Below are 27435 nucleotides of genomic sequence, written 5' to 3' on the forward strand. Positions count from 1 at the left end.
TTTAGGAAACAACTTTTAACAATATAATTATTGCTGAAGAGTTCACCTAAAAACCTTTATCCTATTTACATTTATCTAATTTACTTGTTCCTAACAATTAAGATTAGATTACTTGTGAAAACTTCATCAAACCGATTTTTTTGCTGATAAATCTTGCAACAGAGATATCAACTTATTTAATAAACCCAGGTAGAACAAAAGTTGTATTTAATGCTGATGATTCTAGAGATATGCCTATTCATACAAATTAAACTCAAAACTAACTTTAATATCAAATATTTTTCCAGATCACATGATTCTGAAAAGCACTTGGGTTAGTTTTTATTATATTTTTAAGAATTTTCATATAAACGCTTGTTTAAGCAATATAATAGAGCTCTTTTAAAATAAGTCAACAATACCATGCAGAGGTAGAAAATGCTATAATACACATTAACATACAGACACAGAGATCTTTTAGCCATAAAACAAACGTCACTAATTTAGAAAAAAAACAAAAAACAGTTTGAGTATATTAAATTGATCTGCTCAGATGACTGTTCTTTTATTAAGAATTACCTCCCTGAAATTTGTATTTTAAAAGATGGCCCAGATAAGAGTTCTTAGAATTTACATCTCAAAGGTACAGGGAAAGAAATGTGAGCACCTAGAAGGACTTTGGTTTCATAAAGCCAATATTTGTAAGCCTTTTGAGATGAATAGGGTAGGTTTGGGGAATAAAAAAGGAATTGGTAGGCTTTGAGTTGTTTCTAGAGACACAACTCTGGCCCTGTAAAGACTTCATTTGTAGAAAATAAAAAGGACAGCTATTTTGTAATACCTGAAGAAATGGGTCGCCACCTAAATGTTGGCAGAGGACTGACAAATTCATCCACCCATTTTTGGAAGCTTTCTTTCCCCCTAGGTAGATTTCTTATCAGGCCCTGGCATTAGTTTCCAATTCGGCCAAATTTCTAATCAAAAAGTTGGTAAATCCTTTCAAATATATTGTCAGGTTTCAGCTGGGGCACATAGTAAATATTTCTTGTTAGGTCGCCGAAGGAGGAAAGCACGAGGCCAGAGTGGTGAGGGATTACGAATTTATTTGATCATTCACACACTAGGTGGCTGGGCCTGGATGGCTCCAGCACCCAGTGAGGGGAGTCAGCAGCTTTTAAAGGACTTTGGGCGGGATTTTTCTGGGCAGAGACTTCTTTATGCATACCCAGAGGGGAGAGAATGGAATGTGGTCACCACAAGTGAAATGTGGTCTTCAGCAAAGGGAATGTCTATAGTGAAATGACCTGGAAAGCCAGTTCCCTGGGGAAGGATATCAACTCAATTGCTCCACCAAACCTAACATTTCTAGAATTATTAAAAGTCCTTGGACCCAAGAGGGTACAAAGGTTACTACTTTGTAGAGCAGTGATGGCGAACCTTTTGAGCTCGGCGTGTCAGCATTTTGAAAAACCCTAACTTAACTCTGGTGCCATGTCACATATAGAAATTTTTTGATATTTGCAACCATAGTAAAACAAAGGCTTATATTTTTGATATTTATTTTATATATTTAAATGACATTTAACAATGAAAAATCAACCGAAAAAATGAGTTCATAGTGTCATAGGTTCGCCATCACTGTTCTAGAGCCTTCCTTCTGATAGCCAAAGAAAGAACTGATGGCCTTTATGTCCCGGTTCCCCAATGAGACACAATGTCTTTTTCTGTAATGCAATCAAGTAAAAGAGATGCAATCAACCAAAGTTGGCATAACTTTTTTAAAATATGTTTTTATTGATTTCAGAGAGGAAGGGAGAGGGAAGAGATAGAAACATTAATGATGAGAGGGAATCATTGATTGACTGCCTCCTTTACGACCCCTACTGGGGATCCAGTCTGCAACCTGAGCATGTGCCCTGACCAGGAATTGAACCGTGATCTCCTATCCTAGTTCAGAGGTCAGCACTCAACCAGTGAGCCATACCCGCCAGGAGACATAACTTTTTTTTAAAACATAAAGCCTGTTTAAACATTGTATACCAGTACAAGGTTTGTGTGCCCAGTGTTTCAAAAGAAAGGCCAAATTCAATAGATCAGAGTTTCAGAGCAAGGAAAGGTTTATTGATTGCGAAAGCCTAGCTCAAGAAGATGGGAGAACTAATTCTCAAATCCATCTTTTTTTTTTTTTTAAATATGTTTTTATTGATTTCAGAGAAGAAGGAAGAGGGAGAGCGAGATAGAAACATCCATGATGAGAGAGAATAACATTGATCGGCTGCCTCCTGAAAGTCCCCCACTGGGGGTCGAGGCCACAACCTAGGCATGTGCCCTTGACTGGAATGAACCTGGGACCTTTCAGTTAGCAGGCCAAAGCTCTACCCACTGAGCCAAACCGGCTAGGGCAAATAAGAGAGCTAAAAATTCAGGCATCTTATGTATCAGGGGAAGAGAGAATGGGTGATGAAGAGGTAGGTGGGGACTGTAGAAAGCCAGGAGCTGGAGAAAAGCACAAAATTTCTAAATCCCTTTGTTCTTGGTCAGCCCATTGACACCTGCTGATCTGCGTTGGTTCTGGAGTCATTAGTTAGTGCTTGTTTCCCCACCTCTTCACTGACAGAGGGGCTGCTCTAGTTAATTAGCATATGCACAGCAGGAGCTATTAGCAAACTTGAAGGCCAGAGAGAGGAAGCATTTCACTCTTACAATTTCAATTTTCATAATCTTATCCTTTCATGTCCATATTCTTTTATTCTAATTGTAGCCTGAGTCAGGACTTCACCGATGGGTTTTTGTACCACAGTTCAGGAATTCCCATATAAAGGCTTTCTGGGAATTCCTCTTTTCAATCTCCTGATCATTTTACCCACTCTTGAGTAAAAAGGCTTTGAGTCCAGCAAGGGGTCAAGCCAAGGGACCGTGGATCTGGTATCATTTAACCAGCCTGACTGTTGCCCACAGAGATTGCTGGTCAGGTTTCTCGTTGCAATCTCTTCCTTACAGTCTTTTAAATTTCTCCACTCCAAGCAGACTTGTTTGGAGCCTTTAATCTTAGGTGACCAACTAGGGATCACCTTGGCCCATTCAGCCTTTGGTAGTGCTGAGCTAAAATCTTTGTTTTAACTTCATCAAGGTTCACTTTATTTAGTTCACTTTATTCATTTTTTTTCCTAATTGCTATTGTCATAATAGCTAATTTCATAATAGCTATTGTCATTTTAGCTTACAGTTTCTTTGAAGGCTAGCAGCAGTTTGATAGCCATTAATGGAGTTCAGCCCACATTTCTGCCTGGCCATATTTTGGAGCTTTTGTTATCAGAGAAAAGTGTTCATGGGTGGTCTTTCTCCATTGCTAGTGGGAGTGGGGTTCTTGGGGTACTGCTGGAATAAGCATGTCTGGAGGCCCCCACAGGTAGAAAGTTTTATTTCCGTGGAATTATATTCCTGGGTTTCCAAAGTCCCATTTCCCTTAGTCCATTTAAAGAAGTGTAGCTGGGGCCTCTGCCGGCCTGTGTCAGACGCCCCAGGAACCCCTCACCTGCAGCAGCCTCATGGGTAAGTGTGAGGCTCCAGCCACAGACCAACTATTTAGGGAGGAACAAACTCCTCTATCCCTAAGGTTCTTCTGGCTGGTCTAATAATCAAATAGACATGAGACAGATTAACAAGAGAAAATAACAGACAAAAAAAAATTTTTCCCTTTTACTTTCATTCATTAGCATTCATTTCATGCTGAATTCAGGCTATAAGTTTTTGTTTCTTCAGTTTCTTCTGGGGCATCTTTTTCTTCTGTGCAGCCTCCTCTTCTGGTTTAGGAACAGTCTGCTCTTTTCTGTAAGAGGCCTTTCACTGTAGCAGGGAGAACTCATGTGTCCACCCCCGGGCTCTGTAAGTTCTACCTCACATCTTGGGAGCTTTGTTCACCTGGATGTGCTCCATGACCAGAGAACCTACATCTAAACCCATAAACTCAGCAGTGCTCTCTCTGCATTTTTAAGCAGCAAAAATGCAGCACTCTTTTTGGGCCACCAACCCTGTGTCCAGCCCCAGTGTTTGGCCTGGGCACACCTACCAACTCCACCATTGTAACGATGGAATGGCACACATCTTCTGTATAGTGACAGCCTTCGGTGTCTTTGCGGATATGCATACCCTTGAAGGCCTGTGCAGTTTCATGAGTGTTCTTAAAGTGAACAAAGATTTGAACCTGTTGATTTGTATGATTGTGTGGTGTGTGTTTTTTGCGGGGGGGGGGGGGGGGTCAAGTGAACAGCAACCCTATTTCAGAGGTGACTCAGCCCACTTACAGGAAGAGAAAGTAACCAAATTTAATACAAATGTATGTGTGGGAACCTTGCATATGAGAGCATCAGAGACCCCACATGCAGGAGAGGTTGACAGATGGAAAGGGGGGTTGAGGTATATAAGACATCCTGAGCTAGGGATGATGTAATGCACCTTGGAGTCTTCAAAGGGTCATCGCAGGATAGGAAGAGCAGACGTTTAGTAAATAAAAGTTTACCCTGCCATGTAGGTGGGTTGAAAAGATTATGGCTGATAATCTCTTATGAGCCAAAACTATAATTCAGTTTCTTCTAAGTAGCTAAGTGTTGGGGCAGAAGTTCCTCCTGAGCCTGTGGCTAATGTTGCCTTTAGGTCAAACAATCTGCATAGCACAGAAGCACATCTTGTGGTGACTTGTTCTGGACCCCACACTGCCCATATACGGACATCAATACCAGTGCTAGGCTGCTCCAGTACAGTCTAATCCAGGCTTCTCAGCCTGCCCATTTGGATCTGTTAATCCAAATAAGTAAAATAAACTGCCCCTTGAGGAAGAGAAAAGAAGAAGGAAGTTGCTTTTCACCTAAAAAAATTCAGTCAGAAAGCATTTGAAATCTTTCTCCCTAGCCTATATCATCAGTTTAGGTTAAATAAGCTCTTATAAAGATTCTCTTAAAAAATAAATAAAATAGAAATTAAAATTTTAAAAAAACCATTCAGTTGCCCCACCAAATACAACTAATTTTTTTTTTCTTTGTCTGGACCAGAGACAAAGCTCTAAAAGTTCTCTTTTGATATCATCAGCAGCAGATCCAGCAATGGTACTTATCCTCACAAGGAGGAGTCCTTGCTGAGGACGTGTTGGTGACGTGCCTGGAACCCCACCTTAGAAGCCACTGTGTTTAAGACTCTCCCACGTCCTCAAATCCAGAGAAGGAGCAGCTGCCATTCTCACTCCTGCAGACACAGCACTGATTCCAGCTGCACCTTGGCACTGGGCCTAGTGTGGGCTCCTCCTTGGCACGGTTACGAGTGAAGAATGAGACTGCTGTACATATGAGACACATTGTTCTTCTCTAGGTCGTTATCTGGCAGGAGGAGCACCTGGCTGCATTTTCAAAATGCCACATACACTCACCTCAAAATGACAGGTACACCAGGGCTTGAGAAGCTGGCACAGGAGGAATAAATTCAGAAGACAGTCCAAACTTCATCCATCATATATAGATTTTTCAACTACAGGGTTATTGAATATGACATCAACTTAGAGATACTCCAAGGAAAACCAATTATTTTTTCTCTCTGATGATATACAGCTGTAATAACATGCCGTGCACCAGTTTCATAAGACATGCTGATGTGCTACCAGGTTCCAAGAACCCAAAATGAACCCATATGGATTTAGCAACTGGATTTTTCTTCTATTGGAAAACATGTCAAACTCTGACAACTGTTTCTCTTTAGCTCAGTGTGACAAAGTTGTGATTTTCCCCCATGATGCTTTTAGGGTCTGAGCAAAGCCCATGATGACCAGCAGTGCACTTTCCCTCTTTGTTTAAGTCTGAATAATACAGACCACTTTAAGTTTCAAAAAACATGGGAATGGGCCTCTATTTTCTTTATTTTATTTTCTGCCTCTCACTTCAGATAGCTTTTCCTTTTATGTTCTACTTGGAGAACACAGTTTATTTACACAGTCTTCTAAATAGTCCCTCTGCTAAATGACTTTGGCCATTCATACTTTGTAGATACCTGAATATTGGACAATAAAGACCTCTCCTACAGGTTCTAGGATCTAGATAAGAACTGTGAAAGGGACAGAATGTCAGAATATGTGTCCCAAACTACTCTGGCCCTAGTTAAAGAGAAGAGTTTCTAGTGCTGGAGCTACTCCCCCCCCCCCCAACAAATATTTATAAATAGAATTTTTGGGAGTTTCCTGGACTTCTGATATGTCTATAGTCAGGAATGCTATTAGCAACTTCCCTGGATCTTCCCTTAGAAGATCCCATATCGAAGACATTGGGCCTACTCAGTCAGTCTGGAAGGCCAGGAGCACAGCAAAAACATGCCCTCCATTGGAAATACTTATTGGCAAAATCTTCATCACATCTGGATGCCTATAGTATATGCTATATGTGACTATATTCAGATAATTCAATACCCTTTTGAGACAGACAAATGTTATATAAAAAAATGCAGTGGCACAAATCTTGATTGTTTTAATTGCCTATAAGGTAAAGAGGGAGTGAGAAATAAGCTACTCAAATGGCTTCCATCTACAGAGAACATAAAACTGAGGCTTGCCCAGGCCACAGCCAGGTGGCTCTATTGGCGGAGCATCATCCCATACACCAAAAGAAAAAAATAAGTTGCAGGTTCAATTCCCAGTCAGGGTACATACCTAGTTGTAGATTTGATCCCTGCAAGTTGGGAAACATATGGAAGGCAGATCAATGTTTCTCTCTCTCTCTCTCTCTCTCTCTCTCTCTCTCTCTCTCTCTCTCTCCATAAAAATCAGTAAAAATATATCCTCCAGTGAGGATTTAAAAAAAAAACACCAAAAACTAGGGCTAGAACTTCCCAACAACAGGTGATCCTAGTTATTAGTGATGATCTGTGACACTAATTTATCTGAGCAAAAGTATGTATTCTTTCTAGACATTCTAATGACAATTTTTATAAAATTGGAGTCTTTAACCATACCAATTAGGTACATATCACAGAAGAGCAGTGGGATTTCATTGGTAACATTATTTGGAGCTTTACAGATTTGAATCCTAACTCCCTTGGGAGTTCCAACTTTCTGTCAGATTTTCTGCTTGGCAGTTAATGGGACAGAGTGCTATGTTCCAATTCAACTAAAGGAGATAGGCCCTTAGAAACCACTTTATTATTGTGATTTGTGGATAATTTTGCAATCATTCCTTGTGAAGACAGGTTGACATATAATTGGACCTAAAAGAATTGCATTTTTATGGGGGCATAGCAGCGTAGCATTTTATATCCCACGACACATTAGAGCAGCCTGACATTGCCTGGTGCCTATGCTATGACTCTTTCTTCATTTCACATATGGCCTACATGTTGGTTTTGGCATGCATTGAACTTGTGTGAGATAAAATGAGTCAATACTTTTGATTTAGCACCAAAGCTTTGGAGCTGTGTTTGGCTGGAAACCACTGGCTATTGTTTTGAAGGAAAATGGGTCAAAATTTTTTTATTGAGAGACAAATAGCTTTGAAGAGATGTTGACAGACAAACTCTGGGTTTGTATCACTCCAACTTCTCTTGCTTTTTAATTTGTTCTGTTACAATAGATTTCTAATCCCAGCAGCCTGGGCCCCCTGTCATTGCCAGTCATCATTGTAAATCCCATCCAGATACAGTCCAAACCTTCTTAATAACTCTTCTTATAAAACATCTGTTCTTCTGAACTTCCCCGAGCCTGGCTGCATCCTCCAGGTCTTCCCGCTCAGGCACACCCTTTACATATGCCCGGCTCCTCTGCAGATCAGGACATACATATTATGTGTAACCAAGATGCTTCTTTACATCAAGCTCTCCCCCTACCACCACCATGGTTTCCATCACTGTCTGATTTCACACATCTGCACAGACCAGTTTACATCTGAATTGGAATGTTCCCCCTAATACCTGGGTATTAGGAAGTAGAATGCAATGTAGGCACATGCACTTAGTAAAGGTTGAGTGGTGATGTTTTGATGTTTTCAGTGAATAGAGTTGAGACTATATTTAGGTTGCGCCTGAGAAAAGTAAATGGGGGAGTGTATTCTCCTCTAGAAACTACTGACCATAAAGAATGAGTCATTGACCTAAATCTTTTTGGAGGAAGTGGAGTGGGGGCTTATAAACAACAAATGCATTTCTCACAATTTTGGAAGTTGGGAAGTCTAAGATCAAGGTATGGTGGATTCTGTGTCTTGTGAGGGCTCACTTCCTCATAGACAGTTGTCCTCTTACTGTAACCTCACATGAAAGGTGACCTAACTCTTGTTTCCAGACCCAAATGCCCATCTCAATAAATCAGCAGACATTTGTCAAGAACTTTCTGTAAAAATGACCCTCATTGTGGGAAGGAGTTATCTAGGCCAGTGGTCACCAACCAGTGGTCTGCGAACCACTGGTGGCCCGTGAGGTCTGTAAGGTTGGTGACCGCTGATCTAGGCACTTGTTTAAAAGGCAGAATCTGTAGCCACGCATGCACAGCTTCTGTGTGTTGTGAAACTAAAATCTAAGGTGATACTGAAGCAGGCACTTCTGGGACCACGTTTTGAGCATTATTGGCCTGCCATATGACAAGAACTGTGTTAGCAAAGAAATGGTGACAAGATGATCTCTTACCTCAAGAAGTTCATAGATGAGTGAGAAAGAAAGCAGTTAATGACAATGAAATGTGATTCATACTAAAATCAGAAACACAGAGAGGGGCTACTTATGCTATAGGTGCCTTGTCAGAAGAAACAATACATGGAGTTTCTCTGGATAAACAAGGGAGTTCCAAGGCCATTTCAGATACAAGGAGAAATTTACTGAAAGGCCCAAATAGAGTACTTACCAAATAAGTGGACCAAACTCCTTTTTGGACTTTAAGCTTTTTAGAATCTCAAGGTGCTGAGAACCATCAGCTCAAACCACAAGTGTTTGATCAGTCTTCTGCCACTGACTCACAGTCTTCCCTCTCTCCACTTCCCGTAGTTGCTTTATCACTCTGCACTGCTCACAGACAACTGTGCCCTTGTGGCTTTGTGGAAGACCCAGATTTCACATAGCATCATTCCTGCTACTCCCTTAGAGCCTTTGAATGGGCTGCTATAGGAAGCCGGAATACTTCAAGTTGGCTATGGTCAGGCCTCCACTGGTTTCTAGAGAGATAGCTGTTCCTCGGCAGTGCTAAGGTTCCTGGACATCCTAGGGCTGCTCCTCCCCCGCCCCCCCCATCCCCACCCCACCCCAGTGAGCTGATAGACCCACAGTTTTCCGGGCTTCCCAGAAGACTAGCAACCAGTGTGGATGTAGGGGAAGCTAATCTCAGCCAGAACTATACAGTGTGACACAGTGTGGAATGAAACTCCAAGCAGCCTGAGGAAGGGAAGTATATTCTGGTAGGATCCCATTTCTCATTCAACTCAAAGAGAATACTGCACTGACTAAACTGAATGTACAACTTGATATTTTGTTCTCATCAGGTAAACAAAAAAGTTTATAAGTTCACAAGACAAAAAGAGAGGAGTGGGAGGGATTGGCCCTGTGACAAACCACAAGACCTGATGATCTTTAAACAGCACTAATCGGGGTAGGCCCACTCTCTGCTGGCCTCCCCTGATGACTCCCTGAGACCCCACACCAACACAAAGGTGTGCAAGCACCCGGTGGGTGGCAGCAAGACTTGGTATAACTGGAGACATTTGCTGAGTGGCCTCAGGCCCAGCGCTGTCACCGAGTTTGAGCTGCTAACAGTCTGGTGAACACCACTCACCCCTACCTGGCGACACACTGTGAACCTACCTCATGCAGCTATTTCAGTGACTGAGCCTAAATGGCAGCTGGTGGAGTGAGAGAGGGGCGGTGCATCTTGGGGTGACTTGGGACTTCTGCTGACCTGTCCCCAGGCCTGGTGCTGGGAAAAGCCGGCATGGATGTACAGCTTGGCCCTTCCCACATGCACCCAGCGGTAGGAGGGGAACCAAACAATGCCAACTAAGTACACTAAAAATGGCGATTTGCCACCTGAAGATATTAATATTACCATTATTACCTTTTATCATCACCATTATTTCATAAAAAGACATTTTAGCAAAAAAAAAAAAAAAAAAGGAAGACTGTGGTCTCAGAATAAAATAGTAGGGCTTTAATATCTCAAGAAAAACAGATCCACTTCTGAAAGTGAGCTTTGAGCTTTATGGAGAAATGTAATAAATTATTTCTATCTTCCTCATTTCACTGCAAACCAATACAGCCCACCTAAAAGCAGGGTTCTGAGGACAGGTGTTTGAGGGCGCTTATCCAGATGCTTCAGAATAAACTGGCAGGCATCCCAGAGATTCCAAGTATCACACAGGCGATCAGGGCACCATGAGAGCCTACCCCAGAGCAACCCACGGTCACTGGCTATTCACAGGGTGCCCTCCTATAAGAATGAGGAGCTCTTGTCTAGGGCTCCCCCTGACCTCATTTCATACAAGGTGGGCGTCCCTTTGCTTTGGCTTTCAAGCATCAAAGCTTCCAAATAAACAATGTGAGGGCTTATCCTCTGATTTAAGTCATCTCAAAGCCTGCTTAACAGAGAACTAAACAAGTGTCATCCAAACACGGTTTCTTAACAAATGGAAGCAAAGTCCTCATGTCCTCTACTTTGATTTTGTATGTGAGAGCAGGGAGAGTAGAAAGGCAATGCTAGTACTTCAGCCCTGAGACCAACATCAAGTTTTTCATTTATCAATACAGTGTTGACAGTTGATTTTTTTCACGTTAGAAAAGCCTTCTTATTTATTTATTTATTTATTTATTTATTTAATTTTAAAGCCTTCTGATCTATAATCAGACTCCAACCAAACCATCCATTCCTGGACCTTTTGAATGATCGTGTAAATTACAGCAGAGAGGAGAAAGCAAGAGGGCTCCCTTCAAACAGCAGCAGCAACCAGGGAGCAATAGCAAAGGCTTCAGACAGGATTTATGCTTCCTTCAGTGGCAGTTAGGGGAAATATGGATTAAATACTTTTCATAACTAGCAGCTATAATTATCAGGGAAATTTGAGGCAGCGTAATTTCTGACACAGCTGTGTGAGCCTTTTTCACACAACAAAGTCCACCGAGGGAAAGAAAAGAGATAATTTTATCCTTCTAATAACTACAATTTTATATTGGTAAATCAAGCATAAAATTGGTAGTTGAAATGCTTCCAGGAGCCTTTGTTTAGCAATACCTTTATTCATCTACATCGTCTCTCGGGCTCTAGCTTCTCCAACTACTATAATCCATGAGGTAGTTCTGTCTGTCATGTTACTGTGACTGTCTTCAGAGTGGCTGTTACTGAATGCTTGTTAGAAATGGCAAGACCATAAATAACTTAGCCTGACAAAACCATCATTGGAGTTAGGTGACATTATGACATGTCATCTCATAGATGAGACTCTTATTTGCCTCTTAATAATGTCCAATATTTGTCTCTTTAATTCAGGCATCATATCAACGTTTCTTCATGTCCATCCTTTTGGAGCCAATATAGAATATCTTTGGTCATACATGCAGCAGCTGGACTCCAAGGTAAATTCTTTCTCTTGAGGGGACTTGCACTGCTGGAATTGACATGTCAGTTTCTGGTTGCAGGGGGGCCTGTGAGCTGCATTAGGGGTGCACGAACCGATGGAGGTCAGTCAGCATTTCTCCTCTACAAGACCTGGGTTTTGGGCAGATTGTTGTTTTCTTTTCACTTTTGTCTTGTAGAAAGAAGAGCAGTTATCCAAAATGACAGTGACTTTTTCATCAGATGCCAAATTACTTTAAAAAGCATATGAGGGATTTAAAATTGCAGGTTGTCCGAAAAGTTCCCAAAACAAGGGAGAAATCAGGTCAGGGTAGCTAATGGGCCATTATCCTTAGACCATGTTCTCACAGAACTCCACACAAGAGAGGAAAAATCACCTCAAATAACATAAAGATCTGGTATGACTCTCAAGAAAACTGTATTAACGATTGTTTTTCAGCATTATTCTCTAAATGACAGAAATAACCATTGAGTCAGCTTTGTCCCTCCAGGGTCACTTCCAGAGTCAGGACATCACTCCTCATTTCTCTGTGGCTGTTTCTTCCATTGGCAAATTGCTGTACTCCTGGCCCACTGCAGTGTTTGTGTGCCCGAAGAGAAGGGGCACAAGAGCTCAAGTTATGTATGGAATTCCGGTGAACCATGAGAGGGCCCCTGGCGAAATAAAGTGATGTCATTAACCAGTACTGCCTGCGGGGGCCCTGGAAAGGGATGGACACAGAATCAAACCGAGAGGCAGGGCCTGTCACTGAGCAGCTTGTTAAACGTCCTGCTGGGAAGAAAAAATGGCAATAAGAAGCTCTTCCATAGAGCACCGCAAAGAGCACGGGGTGTGTAGGACCAGGAGCACAGCCGGCAGTCCTCTGACCCTGAAATGCACGCATTGTCATTCTAAATATACTATGGTCAGTATCAATTACATCACTACACTGTGTTCTTACTTTGATTCAAATGATTTTACCAATTCATGATCCCACCACTGTTTGACCTTTCTAATAGGGCTTATTCTTTGCCTTTGAGAGAAGTCATCTCGAATAAAAAGTATTTTTTAGTCACAGAGATGCATGCCCTTTTATGCTCTCACAGCTGGTGATAGGGTAGACCAAACAGAGTGAAAGGGAATGCGGAGGCTGTAGGATTCTTGAAGTTCAGAGTCATAATGTGTCTTCTTGGTGGGCTCCCCTCCTATGGATAGGGGGGTGTTAGAAAATGCTCATTTTAGCTCACATGAATGGGAGGGGAGAGCTGGAGATGTCACTTTGTTGAAATAACGCTTTGAAAGGCTTCTTTGTTGCTTTTTTTTTCTTCCTTCACCAATACCATTCTTCCTTAATATGTCCACTACCTTTGCCTGGCGAATTAAATGTAATACTGCTCACACCAATGTGTTTGGCCTAGAATAAGCCCTCAAGAGATTATTCCTATTGCTGCCATTGTCTTCCCTTGTATTGTTGATGTCTTTCCCCCCGTGTGGAAATCCTAAGTGGGAAGCTTTTGTGGAGAAGCTGTTGGGTTTTAGTGTGAGCTGAAACGGCCAAAGAATCCACTTGTTCTTTATCGATGAATTCCAGGGCGCTTGTCCCATCTGCTCCAGCAAGTGTGGGTTGCTGATCTGTGCATCTGTGAAGTGTGTGTTTGTGCGTGCGCGTGTGTGTCTGTGTGTGCACGTGCGCGTGTGTAAAATCACCGGGGGTGATAAATAATTAATTATTTTGGTGGAGTAGAAGCTCTTGTTTTATTCTCACCCTCAAAACAGAGTGTCTGTCGGGTGAGGCCTGTGTGGTCTCCTCAGACATCTCAGAGCAGAGCATTCACGTACCTGGTCTCTGGTCATCAAATGATGGGCCTTCCAGGAAGGGAATCGGTCAAAGGGAATTCCACTGCATCTCAGACTGGTACTCTCATTTACAAGATAATGACGAAATACACAGGGTCTCCCCCAGACAGCCCTCCATCTCCTGAAGGAAATGCTCAGGAGAATTGTCAAACCTTTCTCTCGTGCCCAAGGTAAAAAAATATGTGGAAAAAGTGCTCTGACTTAAAAACTCCTGGGTGCTAGTGATTGAACTAAATATTCTTTCTATCCCAGTGAAGCTGAAAGGATATTGACTTTTTAATCCAGACAGCAAATTATTGCTCTATGCTGGGATTCCATATCCTCAGGGCTTTAAGCAGAAAACAAAATAATGAAAGGTTGCCGGCTAAGCATCCACCAGGGCCTTGTCCCTGCACCAGCTGCGAAAGGCTCATAATCCCGGAGCCAGAGCCACAGCCAGCCCGCTCATGCCGAGGCTGTCCAGTGCGGCGGCCTGGTGCACCTGCCTCGAGGGCCCCAGGGTGCCCCCCCCCCGCCCGCCTCACACACAAGGTTTGGTCCGTGTCGCATTTAGGCAGTGGCTTCCTCCTGCCCTTCACAACATGGGGTGGAGGGGTGCTGACTCCAGTAGGACAGCTTTTTAGTAAAAGGCGAAAGATTTATGCGGTCTGAAGAGAAACCAGAGCATTAGGACAGCTTTTTAAAGACTCCACTTGGACCAACAGTTTCCTTCACATAGGACACCATCGCCATCACCACAAATGTTGCAAAATTACATTTAGATTCTGCCTATCCCAGTGCTGATGACAGCAAGGAAAACAGGTTCAATCCAGCCTGCAGCTTGTTTTTATTAGGATTTCCCCAACGGCCACACACAGGTATAAGAATGATGAGAAATGGAAGGAGAGACAGGAATTAATTTAAGTTCTCCTGGCCAGGTAAATTGCACAGGCTCCCTAAAACTCTGTAACCCGATAATGGACCATTTTCCAGTTAAATATTATTCCTGCTCTTGAAAATGATAATTGCATATCTTTCTCTTCTCTGCTGCTTTTAAACCACTCACTCTCATTCACTCAGCTCTGATGTATCAATAACATATGACCAATAAGCAATTCATTCCGAGGAAGACAGGGAAAAGGCAGTAGGGGCACATGGCTCCCTGAAGCTGTGCTGAGTCAAAAACCATGTCCTGGGCCCAGGCAGCTTAGCTCTTCAGATGGCAGCACCATCTGGAAAATGGTTTCTGATCCATACAGAGAATCTCCCACAGCAGCCCGGAACCCTTCAATCCTAAGGAGCAAGGAGGGGAGCATTAGCAGGTGAACATGCCTTTCTTATGGCCAATGGGACAGATCCCTCTGCCCCTCCCCCAACTTGTGAATGCTTTTGGAGACTAAGACCCAGTTCTCCAAGTGTGTCTGGCTGCTCGTTCTACTAGTGTATACCTGCAACCTCTTCCCAAGGCCCACTGAGTGGGAGCTTTGATTCTGAAAACCAGACTTGACATAACATAGCTGCAGATGCTGGAGGATTTAGAAAGGCCTGTCATTTGGGCATGAGACCACTGTATGGTGGTGCATGGACACATGCACATTTCCCATCACAGGGTTGAACCATTTGCATTTCTGTACACACAAAAAAAGCATACCTCTTGAAATACAAAACTAAAATATTTGGTCAGTTTCAAGGAGATTCATATCAGCCTTAAGTGGAGAGCATTCTTTCCCAGACTGTGGCTAGGGAAAAGGGTAGATGAAATGTTCCCAGTAGTGTTGGTAAGATTGCCCACCTGAGTAATTTTTAATAGTATGTATATTTAATAGTATGTATGTTCTCCTAAATAACTACCTGTCACAATATATTAATGATTGAATGAGTTTTCTGTTGCTTAGACAGGCTATAATGAATGTGTTTTATAGATATCACAGCACCTCAGGAAAATTTATGACATATGACAAGCATTGGAAGTAACAATACTTCCATTTGGCTGCATAAAGAATAAAAAGATAGTTGCTGCCCAACTAGCATGGCTCAGTGGTTGAGCTTTGACCTATGACCCAGAAGGTCATGGTTTGATTCCTAATCAGGGCACATGACCGGTTGTGGGCTTGATTCCCCAGTGAGGGACACGCAGGAGGCCGCCATTCAATGATTCTCTCCCATCATTGAGGTTTCTATCTCTCTCTCCCTCTCCCTTCCTCTCTGAAATCAATCCTATCTAATAAAAGAGAAACATGGTAATTAGCCGTACATCCACTACCCTTCCCATTGGCTAATCAGGGCGATATGCAAATTAACTGCCAGCCAAGATGGCAGCCGGCAGCCAGGTAGCTTGAAGCGAATATGAGGCTTGCTTGCTTCAGTGATGGAGGATTTCAACGTTCCCCGCCTGCCACTGCCGGCCTCTGAGCTTGCAGTTTGAAACATTGTTACAAATATAGAAGCTAAACAAAACCCCAGAAACCTGCTTTCAGCCAGCTGGGATCTCAGAGCTGGAGTTGAAACAGTGTTTCAATTATAGAGCCCAAACAAACCAGATACCTGTTTTTAGCAGCCAAGGCCTAAGAGCTGGAGCCAAGCCTCAGAGCTAAAGCTGGCCCAGAATAAAAAAAGAAAAAAGAAAAAAAGGAGCAGTTGGGAGCTTCAGTCACTTGCCAGCCTGAAAACAGCCCTCAGCCCCTCACCCAGACTGGCCAAGCACCCCAGTGGGGACGCCCACCCTGAAGGGTGTGTGACCAGCTGCAAACAGCCATCATCCCCTCACCCAGGCTGGCCAGGCACCCCAGTGGGGACCCCCACCCTGATCCAGGACACCTTTCAGGGCAAACCAGCCGGCCCCCACCCATGTACCAGGCCTCTATCCAATATAGTAAAAGGGTAATATGCCTCTCAGCACCAGGATCAGCGGAGCCGCGAGGCCTCCCGGCACCAAGATCAGCGTGACAGGGGGCAGCGCCCAAACCCCCTGATCGCCCTGCGGCTCTGTGTGTGACAGGGAGCGGGGCCACAACCTCCCTATCCACCCTGCTCTGTTCGTGACAGGGAAGGCGCCCCAACCCCCTGATCAGCCCTGCTCTGTGCCTGATAGGGGGGAGCTCCCCAACCCCCTGATTGGCCCTGCTCTGTGTGTGACAGGGTGCGGCGCCCCAACCCCCCCCCCCCCCACGGGCCCTGCTCTGTGTGTGATGGGGTAGAGCCATAACCTCCCCATCAGCCCTGCCCTGAGTGTGACAGGGTGCGGTGCCCCAAACCCCTGATCCGCCCTGCTCTGTGTGTGACAGGGGGGAGCTCATCAACCCCCTGATCGACCCTGCTCTGTGCGTGACAGGGTACCGGAGCCCCAACCCCCCTGATGGGCCCTGCTCTGTGAGTGACGGGGGCAGCACCCCACCCCCTGATTGGCCCTGCTCTGTGCGTGACAGGTGGTGGCGCCGCAACCTCCCCATCGGCCCTGCCCTGAGTGTGACAGGGTGCGGTGCCCCAACCCCCTGATCCGCCCTGCTCTGTGTGTGACAGGGGGTGGTGCTCCAACTCCCCTATCGGCCCTACTCTGTGAGTGATGGGAGGGGGGAGCTCCTCAACCCCCTGATCGGCCCTGCTCTGTACGTGACAGGGTACGGAGCCCCAACCCCCCTGATGGGCCCTGCTCTGTGAGTGACAGGGGGTGGTGCCGCAACCTCCCCATTGACCCTGCCTTGAGTGTGACAGAGGGTGGTGCCCCAACCCCTCAATCGGCCCTACCCTGAGTGTGACTGAGTTGGCATTGCAACCTCCCGATCCTCCCTGCTCTGTGCATGACAGGGGGCGGTGCCCCAACTCCCCAATCAGCCCTGCTCTGAGCCCGACCAGGGGCTGCACCTAGGAATTGGGCCTGCCCTCTGCCACCGGGGAGCAGGCCTAAGCCAGCAGGTCGTTATCTCCTGAGGGGTCCCAGACTGGGAGAGGGCACAGGCCGGGCTGAGGGACCCCCCCCCCCCGAGTGCACAAATGTTTGTGCACCGGGCCTCTAGTAAAAATATATTTTAAAAAAGACAGTTGCTCACCTATAGCAAGAGAAATTGGCAGTTACCAGGGATCCAGTGAATGCTCAGGTAATTCGCTGCTTTTCAGAAACTCAGCACTGTCCTAGGGACTAGGAAGAACAGGGAATGGCCAGAGAACAAAAGAAATGTAAGAACCCTGCTCTCAAAAAGCTTGTGGTCTACTTGAGGAAATGGTATAATATCTACAAACCATTTTGAGAATCAGACATGAACTAATGAAGTGCTAAGTTGGGCAAACAAATATTTAGTGATATAGGAGTTAGAGAAGAGTGAAATTACTGAGTCATGTTTATTAACGGGAAATATCCTTGAATCCATGCTTATCCGTGTGGCTTCCCTCTGGGACATGTTAACTCTTCTTACCACATTTCTTCCCTTTCTCCTCTTTCTCCCCTTCCTTCTTTGTTTTTTCTTCTCCCATTTTTCCATTCAGGTCTTTTCTTTTCTCCTTCTAATTGTTTCCTTCTATTTACCTTCTTCTTTCCTTTTCTTTTCCTCTGTTCCTCATTCCTCACTTACCTTCTTTCCTTATTTCTTCCATACTTCCTTCCTATGTCCATCTCCCACTCCCTTCCCTCCCCAACACCCACTTCCTGTATTTCTCTCTGCAAATGTATCTGTGTGCTGAGGCCATGCTTTGCCCAGGGATGTGAAAACTGTGCACTACAGGCAACCAGTCAGTTTACCCTGTGGAAGGAAATCTCGGTTTACAATCAGCTGCTCTGACAGTACAGCCTTGACAAAGCCTATGCTGGTGTCCTTCTCTGCCTCAGATAAGAACCCCCAGTCCCTCGGCTCCCCTTACTTGATGTAGAGCCAACCATCCTTATAATAAAATTGGTTCAGGTCTGCTCGTGTCAATTTACACATGTGCTTAGAAACCTGGCAAGGAGGCAGTGAACTTGGGTAAGAGTCAACAAATCAGAAAAAAATTCAAGCAGACCTTACAAATTACCAACCACACAAGCCCCTTTGACACATGGAGCCTTTATTCCTTATTATCTTTTTATCTTTCCTTTTTTCTTCTTTTTTTAAATTAGAGAAAATTAATCCTTTCTAAAAGAATATATGTTAGACTTAGAAATTTTTAAGCAACACGGGGATGGGAGGGCCCTCTGACAGCATCAAAGGCTGAAAATACACAGCCCCTAGTTTCTTGAAACAAAAGCCAGCTGGGTATGAGGGTAATAAAACTGTTATGACAACCTTCCTCACCTTCTAGACCACCAAATGCATGATGTGTGGGAAACTGAGATTTCAGAAAATGGAAATGAAATAAGTGAAGATATTTGTAAAGTAAAAATTCTTTGGCCATAAAGTAAAAAAGGAGGACAAATTGAATTTTCTCTTGAATTTGTGTTGAAAATCCAAAATGGAATATGTCACAAAGGTTATTTTGTTTGGGTTTGGAAAATGTTTAAAAACCATTAACCTAACCTGAAAGCAGTTTCTCCTTGAACTTTCTTCTGGCATGAGATACAAACATCTTTAAGGAAATACTCCAGAATTCAGCTGAGAGCCTCATTAAATGGATATATTAGATAGACTTTCATTTGAGCTGGTCTGTTCTATAATTGTGACACATCCCTGTCCACATTATTTACATCTTCAAGGCAGAGTCAGGCTATCACTGTGCACTACGAACAGCAACTTAGAGTTAATTACTTTTGAGGACACTAATTTCCATGATATTAATTTCTAGCTATGTCAAAATCTGAGGAATGGCTAATTGGGTATTCAAAATAAGAATTCAGAAACATTTCAAATCCCAGTTTCACTACTTCACTGTGTGTCCGTGGACAACTTATTTAACATCGCTGTGCCTCAATTTTACCCTCTGTATTAAATGACAATATATAGACAGCATTCGGGACAGTATCTGGCACACAGTAAGTGCTAAGTGCTGGCTGCCATTTGTTTTGTGCTTAACGTATCCAAAAGACCTACTACATCCTCTCAGTTTGAAATCTTTGTCCCAACCCTAGTGGGCAGATTAATTTTAAATGTCTTGCCCAAAGATGGTGGGGCCAGCACTCAGATCCAAGTCTTCAGATCATTCAGTGAGTTTTCCCCCCCATTTCTTTGTCTTGCAAATGAGAAAACACACAAAAGATAAGGTGATTTGTGATTTAGACAAGGTGGTGAAGCTGTTTAATGGTTATGCCAGGAGTAGAATCCAAACTTTTACCTCTATGTTTCTTTCTCCCAGCAAGTGAGGAGTTTGTTTGCTTGTTTAATAAACTTTCTATGAGATAATGCACATAAAGCACTCATTCCGTGCTCTGTCCACAGCGAGGACTCAGTAAATGGCAGCTACCTTTCTTCTGCTGCCTTTGCGGTTGAAATTAGTTAATCTCAGGTCAAAAAACCCTGGAAAACAAGATTCCCCATGATCTGCTTGCTGTTTTGGTGAAAGGTTCCTGTGGGGTTCATTAGCATATGAATGCATACAACCCTCTTGAGTTAGGCATTTTCAATTTTTTCTGTTGATGTTGGGCCACTGGGCCCTAAATACTCAAGTATTTGTAAAGTTAGTGGTGCAGGAAACAAAGAGAGTCGATTCAGCCAGAAAGAAAGAAAAGGAAAGGTTTAATCTGTGTCCCCAGGCGAAAATCCATGAGCCCCAAAGGCAGGGCCAGTGAATTCAAGCCAACAGGGAGGGAGGCATTTCTTTTTATACAGGTGTTTGGTGAGGGGCCCGGGGCATGAGTTGAGGAAGTTCCTGCTGCAGGGGTCATCACGGTATTCAGCTGAGGAAGTTCCCACCACGGGGTCGGCATGTTGACCTGTTAGGAATTCCAGGGAAGGTCCATTATCTCCGTCACCATCTGCTTCGCGGTGGCATGTATTTGTGATTGGCATCCATGGTTCAGAACAAGGCCAAGGAGCCTGGATCTGTACCCCAGCTCCACACTTACCCTGAGTTACCCTGCATTAGGTACCTAATCTCTCTGGACCTCAGTTTCTTCATTTGTAAATTATTCCCTCCTTTATGAGAGTGTAGTAAGATTAAAGCAAATGTTATCTTTTTCAGAAAAGAAATATATTTTATTGATTTCAGAGAGGAAGGGAGAGGGAGAGAGAAATAGAAACATCAATGATGAGAGAGAATCATTGATCGACTGCCTCCCACACAGCCCCTACTGGCACTCTCCTTACTCAGAAGAATTTGGCAACGAAAAGGTTCTGGGTGATAGTTTTTACACATTTTACAACCAGCTGCAGGACTGCTGGGTGGCATTGCCTGACCTGATGACCCCATCTAGCCTCCAACATACATGTTATCTTCAAATAACGTCTTTATTTTACCCTCAAGAATTCAGCTTTGAGAGAACCAGGATGGCGGCATAGGTAAACTTTACACCTGTACTTGCTGCCTCCCACAACCACATCAAAATTAAAACTAAAATGCCTAACAACTTATCATCCAGAACCTCGGGAAAGCTGGCTGAGTGGAAGTACTACAACTAGAGAGGTAAAGAAGAAAGTGCATTGAGACTGGTAGGCGGTGCGGAGGTGCAGAATGGGCTGGCACCCAGGTGTGCCGCTTTTTTAATCAGGAGGGAGATACAAACTCCCACTTGCTTTGAGCTCCAGTGCGGGGCGAGACTCTGGGGGACCCAGACACATATGGGGAGAAACTGGACTGTCTGGCATCAGGGCAGGAATGTGAGGGTGGCTTTCTTCCAGACAGAGGTGTTCCCAACGGTCATTGTTCCTGTGCTGGGACCTCCCCAGTGCAGAGCTGACTGGCAGCCATTGCTGTTTGCTTCACCCTGGAGATTCCCTGAGACCCCGCTCTACCCAATTTATAACCCCATCCAAGCTGTGCACAGCAGCTTTTGCATATAAATGGCCTGTCCTTTCTCAACCTAAAATCTGTCAAACAAGCTGCAGCTGGGTGAGGGAGCCCCAAAGCTATCAAAAGAAGGCCCAAGACCGGCACCAGCACCAGCCTGCCTTGCTTCACAGCTTGGGCCTCATCTGGGCACTTCCAAGCCTGATACAAAGAGGAGGAATCTGCAGATCTTTCTGTAACTCTTGCTGGGTGGCCCCAGGCAGTGGCTGACTTTGCACCTCCTTGGAGATCCAAGAGCCAGTGTACCCAGTGGTCAGTGCAAGATCATACCAGATTACAACTCTTCACATCCATAAGTGACACACTCAAGGGGCAGACTCAGTGAGCACCAAAGTTCCACTGAAGCAAGTCCTGCCCCATAAGGGAGTCTCCTGCACAACAGCTCTTCCATTGTAGACACAGATGGTCCTCACAGCCAATTGGCCTGGAGACCAATGATACTAACAGCAATCAAGGCTTAACTACAACAAGACTGTGCACACAGGCCACAAAGGGGTGCACAAAGAGTGTCCACCTCAGGTGATTGGGGAAGCTGAGCCACTGGGCCCTATACAACACTTACTACACAAGGCCACTCTATCAACTCAAGGAGACTTAGCAGCTAGCCAATACATAGAAACAAACACAGGAAAGCAGCCAAAATTCGGAGATAAAGAAACATGTCACAAATGAAAGAAATGGAAGAAAGCAAACTACTGGATATAGAGTTCAAAACCACAGTTAAGATTCAAGTTACTCAAGAATCTTCTAGAAACCTCCGAGAAACTTAATGAGACCTTCAAGGATCTTAGTGAGAATGCCAAAAATATGGAAAAGGACCAGTCAGAAATTAAGCACACACTGACTGAAATAAAGAATAATATACAGAGATTCAATAGTAGACTAGAGGATCCCAAGAATCAAGTCAAAGATTTGAAATACGAAGAAGCAAAAAACACCCAACCTGAAAAGCAAAAAGAAAAGAGAATCCAAAAATATGAAGATAGTGTAAGGAGCCTCTGGGACAACTTCAAACATACCAACATCTGAATTATGGGGGTGCCAGAAGAAGAGAGAGAGTAAGATATTGAAAACCTATTTGAAAAAAAAATGACAGAAAACTTCCCCTACCTGGTGAAATAAACAGACTTACAAGTCCAGGAAACGAAGAGAACCCCAAATAAGAGGAATCCAAAGAGGACCACACCAAGACACATCATAATTAAAATGCCAATGGCAAAAGACAAAGAGAGAATCTTAAATGCAGCAAGAGAAAAACAGTTAGTTATCTACAAGGGACTGTCAGCTGATTTCTCAACAGAAACTATGCAGGCCAGAAGGGAGTGGCAAGAAATATTCAAAGTGATGAATAGCAAGAACCTACAACCAAGATTACTCTACCCAGCAAAGCTATCATTTAGAATTGAAGGTCAGATAAAGAGCTTCACAGACAACAAAAAGCTAAAGGAGTTTATCACCACCAAACCAGTATTATATGAAATGCTGAAGGGTATTCTTTAAGAAGAGGAAGAAGAAGAAAAACATAAAGATAAAAAATTATGAAAACAAAGTGACAACAAATACATATCTATCAACAAGTGAATCTAAAAATCAAATGAATAAAAAATCTGATGAACAGAATAAACTGGTGAATGTAATAGAATCAGGGGTATGGAAATGGAGTGGACTGACAGTTCTTAGGGGGAAGGGGATGGGGAGCGTGCGGGAAGAGATTGGACAAAGATCTTATATGCATGTATGCAGTACCTATGGTTGTGGACAGTGGGGTGGCGAGGGCCTGGGGTGGGGTGGGAACCAGGTGGAGGGGAGCTATGAGGGGGAAAAGAGGGACATTTGTAATAATCTGAACAATAAAGATTAAAAAAATATATATCCTTAGAATCTTCTAAGTTGAATGAAAAAAAAAAAAGAATTCAGCTTTTTCTTCCTTCCTAATGAATAGCACAAGGCTAAGGGAGGTGGCAGTTATGCTAGAAATAAGCTTATGATGGGCGGGCTGTCACCTTGGTCTGCCAGCTTCTCTATAGTCTTTGCTTGATCTGAGGAAGGACTGCCCATCCTGTGCTGTCCTGCTACAAAGAAAGAAGAGAGTGTTAATGTAAAAAAACCATTGAAATCTGTATAGAATTTTTGTGAGTTTATTTGAGCCAAACTGTCGACATATGCCGGGAAGCAGAACTTTCAATGAATTGAGATAATGCTCCGGAGAATGACTGGTTACATTTGTATTTATACATTGCAATCAAAGGAAAGGGATGTAGGTGGGTTACATGAAATTCATTGGTGATGGACTAGAGAAGCAGGAGAAAGCAAAGCAGGAAAACCCCTGGGATTGGATAAAAAGTAAAATGATAGACACATACTTAGGTGGGTGCAGGAACAATTAACATGATAATGAAGGAATTTGTGGTATCTGTCCTGGCGCCCAGCATATTAGGTTGTGCCCCAAGGGGCCCAGAAAAAGAGAAGTTACAAGTTACCCAGACATTTCAAGGGTATGTTATTACAGATGCAAAAAGACAGAAGGCCTAGGATGTAACTACCCACGATAACTGCTTTTACTTAAAGTTTAATTTCAGACCATCCTTTGTGGTTACTTTAGGGCTCTGAGTTTGCAAGACCGCCATGCAGGCCTTTCCTGAGCTTGTCAGGTGAGCATGTGGCCCCTTTCGTCCATAGGAGCTTGTTTGGAGGAGAACTTGCCTTAAAGCTGAAGGAAAACTGCCTCCCAGACCAACTAGAAATGGAGTTTGGCAGCATATCTCCCTGTACTTATTTCTTGTGTCCTAGGGACACAGATCTTGAACCACTTACCGCAAAAAGTTTGATATTAGTGTGTTACATCTATCAGCATTAACATATGGTATATATAGAAAGTGTATTTGTGCTAGGCATTGTGCTACATTTTATGTATAATTCTCTCAATAACACTGGGAGGGATATTGTTATTTCTATTATACACTCCAAGAAACAGAATTACAGCTACTCAATGACCTGTCCAAAGTCTCACGGTTTGTTAGAGGACTAGTGCAGATTAAAATCCAAGCCTGTCTGATTTAAGCTCTCATTCTTAACCCAAATATGCCTGAACATCCGAATTACCTGGGGTGACTGTTAAAATTAGATTATCTGGGCCATACCCTAAGATCAGCTAAATCAGAGTCTCCAAAGAAGGGGTTAGATCATTTGTTTTTTTAATAAGTACCCCAGGTGCTTGATATTTTAAAAAGAAACAGCTGCACCCGTGAGTCTTCACCCGCAGCCGACTACAGTCCTGGGGAGAGCTAGTGGCATGCCAGTGCTCAGGTCCCAACCACATGCAGCAGGTTCACCCCAAAGTCTGTCTTTCATAAAACAGTTCTGCAATTCACTCCGGTTTCCCAGCTATAAAATGGAGAATGTAACAGCTGCCTCGCAGGTCTCAGGAGTGTTGTTTGAATGAAGTGAGGACGCTGGTGGAGGTGTTTTGCACAGTGCTCATTGAAGTACGCTTGTCAAAACCACTGTGAACCTTTCATCATCTGCTTAGTAGGCTTTTGTGAGTTGATCTGAGAATCTAATTATCCATTTAGCATGGTTTTATGGGGAAATATATTCAGATTTCAAAATAATTCACACGAAAATTTTACAGTACAGTTGATTTCAACTTTTAGAGCTACCACTACTTAAAGTTTTGTTTTATAGGCCCAGAAATATTGAATACACCATGTGAAATCTTTTCCATGTGAATATTACTAGTAAGTCAACAGTTGATTTGACTTCCTGGTCTCTTTGATCTCTCTTTAAAATTAGTCTTAATAGTGTTAAATGAAAAGTGTAGACTCTCAAATGGAAAATAATAATCGGTCTGATTCATCGAACATTTCTATGTGCCTCAATCTATGCTAAGCCAGTGGTCTTTACACATCCTAATGAAATGTTGTTACTCCCACTTGCTGAGGCGTAGAGAGACTAACTATCTTGGTAGGGGTCATCTAGTGCGTAACAATAGTAGATAGAAGATTCAAACAGAAATGTCAGACCCCGAACCCAAGGCCTTAGTCACCTCGCTATATAGGAGCCTCCCCCATGCACAGTGAGGAAGCAAGCACAAGAAAACAAGAGCAGCGGCTGTATTCGAGCAGGATTGTGGCTAATTAGCTCTTTTTTTAAGAGGAAATGAATTATTGGTATGAAAAAGTATGAAATTTAAAAATTGGTAGAAGAAAAAATTGAATTAAAAAGTCTACCTAGATTTTATGACTAGATATCAAGACTTTTACCCTAGCTGGTTTGGCTCAGTGGATAGAGCGTTGGCCTGCGGACCAAAGGGTCCCAGGTTTGATTCCAGTCAAGGGCACATGCCTGGGTTGTGGACTTGGTCCAATGTGCAGGAGGCAGCCAATCATTGATGTTTCTATCTCTTCCTCTCCCTTCCTCTCTGAAATAAATAAAAATATATTTTAAAAAAGAAGATTTATTGCTGTAGGTTTTGGGTTTTATTTCTGTTCCTGATCCTTTATTGTGTTCTGGTCCCAGTGAAAGTTAAAGGTAGAGAAAGAAGTTAGAGTGTCAGGAAGCCTACCATGTCCTCACTGCCCTCACCGAGTTTCATACAAGTGCTGCCATTGCAGAGCAGAGTGAGGGCACCGATGGTTTCTGGGAGCGGCGGTAACTTACTGGGAGCTCTCTTAAGTCCCTCCCCCTATCTCCTTTTATATCAAGGGAGGCTAGTCAGGCGTGGCACTGCCAGCAAGGGTGCCACCACCTGAAGGGTAACCTGGAATTTTCTGTCTGTTTGCCCCATGCCCCACACCACCAGCTGCTCACAGAATGAGAGAATTACATTCAGCGCTTTCCTCAAGTTCCTTTTATAAGGATCTTACTTGACAGCCACACGTAAAACCACATGCTGTTTATCGCACTGAAAAAGCTCATCCCAGCCCCTCGCCACCTTTAAGATGAGTTCCTTTCCTAACACAGACTTTACTTCTTTTCTAACAGATATCTGCAAATGAAATTGAAATGCTTTTGATGAGGCTGCCTCGCATGTTTAAACAGGAATTCACAGGCGTGGGAGCAACGCTGGAGAAAAGATGGAAGTTGTGTGCCTTTGAAGGAATTAAAACTACCTAACTCTGAAACACAAACCTGACACACGTCTGGAAATGAAGCTGCTGCACCCGTCCAGGGCTGTGCAGCGAGGGCAGGCGGTTGGGGTTGTCCAGGGCAGGACCTCGGCGGAGCCATCAGAGCCTGACTTTAGTTGCATCTGTGGCGTTCTCTTGTGAGTGGAAATGTAATTGTGTACCAGTTCCCTAAACAAACAGAGCTTCTACACTGACAGGTCTGTTTCCTCTGCAAACCGAACAGTGATTCCACAATCATAATGATGGCAAAATCTTAAAATATGCTACATTTGAGAAGAGCTCACCAAGCAAAATATTTAAAGTTAATGATGGTGTAGCAATGGTTGTTGCTAGGCTACAGAGTTGTATATGTAATGTATAGCTAAAATCATTCAATGACATTTTCCTAAAAGTCTATGTTCCTGTTTTAGCAAAAAAAGGGGGGAAAAAAGAGAGAAAAAAGTAATTTTACAGTGAGGAAAAATCATACCAAAAGAAAACTTGAATATGTGTCTGAACAGTTATTGTATTTTGTAAATTAAGTTATATGCTATTCCAGGGACTTTTGCCTTATTGAAGAGGCAGAAAATGTGATTGGACTCCTTGGGAATGCTTTATCAAGAATATTATTTTTCTAATGTAACAATTCTCCATCATAAGTTCTTTTAACATGGACTGCGTAACAATTTTCATAAAATGTAAATAAAGGAAAAACTAGTGCTACTGTCTTGTATTTGGTATGTAATATTCAGGTTTATGCATCAAAATAAACATTCAGTAAATATTCCTGTTACAAATTTTATAGCAAAGATATTAATTTTTTTCAATAAATATGACTTCTACCGTATTGGTTTTGTAAATTATTCTTTGTTATATTTTAATTCTTCCTTAAGAAATTTTCACATTATTCAGCCCATCTCATATCCCATTATTTACAAATGAATAAATACATGAGTGACATTAAGAGCCAAACATTATTTAAAACAGGAATATATAAAAATTGTGAAGTGAGAGTACTAAGAAAAGGCGATCATATAACATTAGAGTAATTGTTT

The 27435-nt window shown here is 43.1% G+C and overlaps 1 protein-coding gene across 5 annotated transcripts in view; it reads left to right on the top strand.

The window, feature by feature from the left end:
* The window catches only part of ENOX1 (ecto-NOX disulfide-thiol exchanger 1), a 611845-nt gene extending 585023 nt beyond the window's left edge, over positions 1-26822 (top strand). For all 5 annotated transcript variants that reach the window (XM_059684703.1, XM_059684702.1, XM_059684704.1 and 2 more), the window contains 2 exons: positions 11465-11550; positions 26256-26822. In XM_059684703.1, coding sequence (XP_059540686.1) covers positions 11465-11550; positions 26256-26387 — 218 coding nt within the window. In that variant the 3' untranslated portion in view covers positions 26388-26822. The remainder of the gene's footprint in view (positions 1-11464; positions 11551-26255) is intronic.
* Positions 26823-27435: the final 613 nt, after the last annotated feature.

The sequence above is a fragment of the Myotis daubentonii genome, chromosome 2 (assembly GCF_963259705.1).
Source record: "Myotis daubentonii chromosome 2, mMyoDau2.1, whole genome shotgun sequence".
Taxonomy (NCBI): Eukaryota; Metazoa; Chordata; class Mammalia; order Chiroptera; family Vespertilionidae; genus Myotis; species Myotis daubentonii.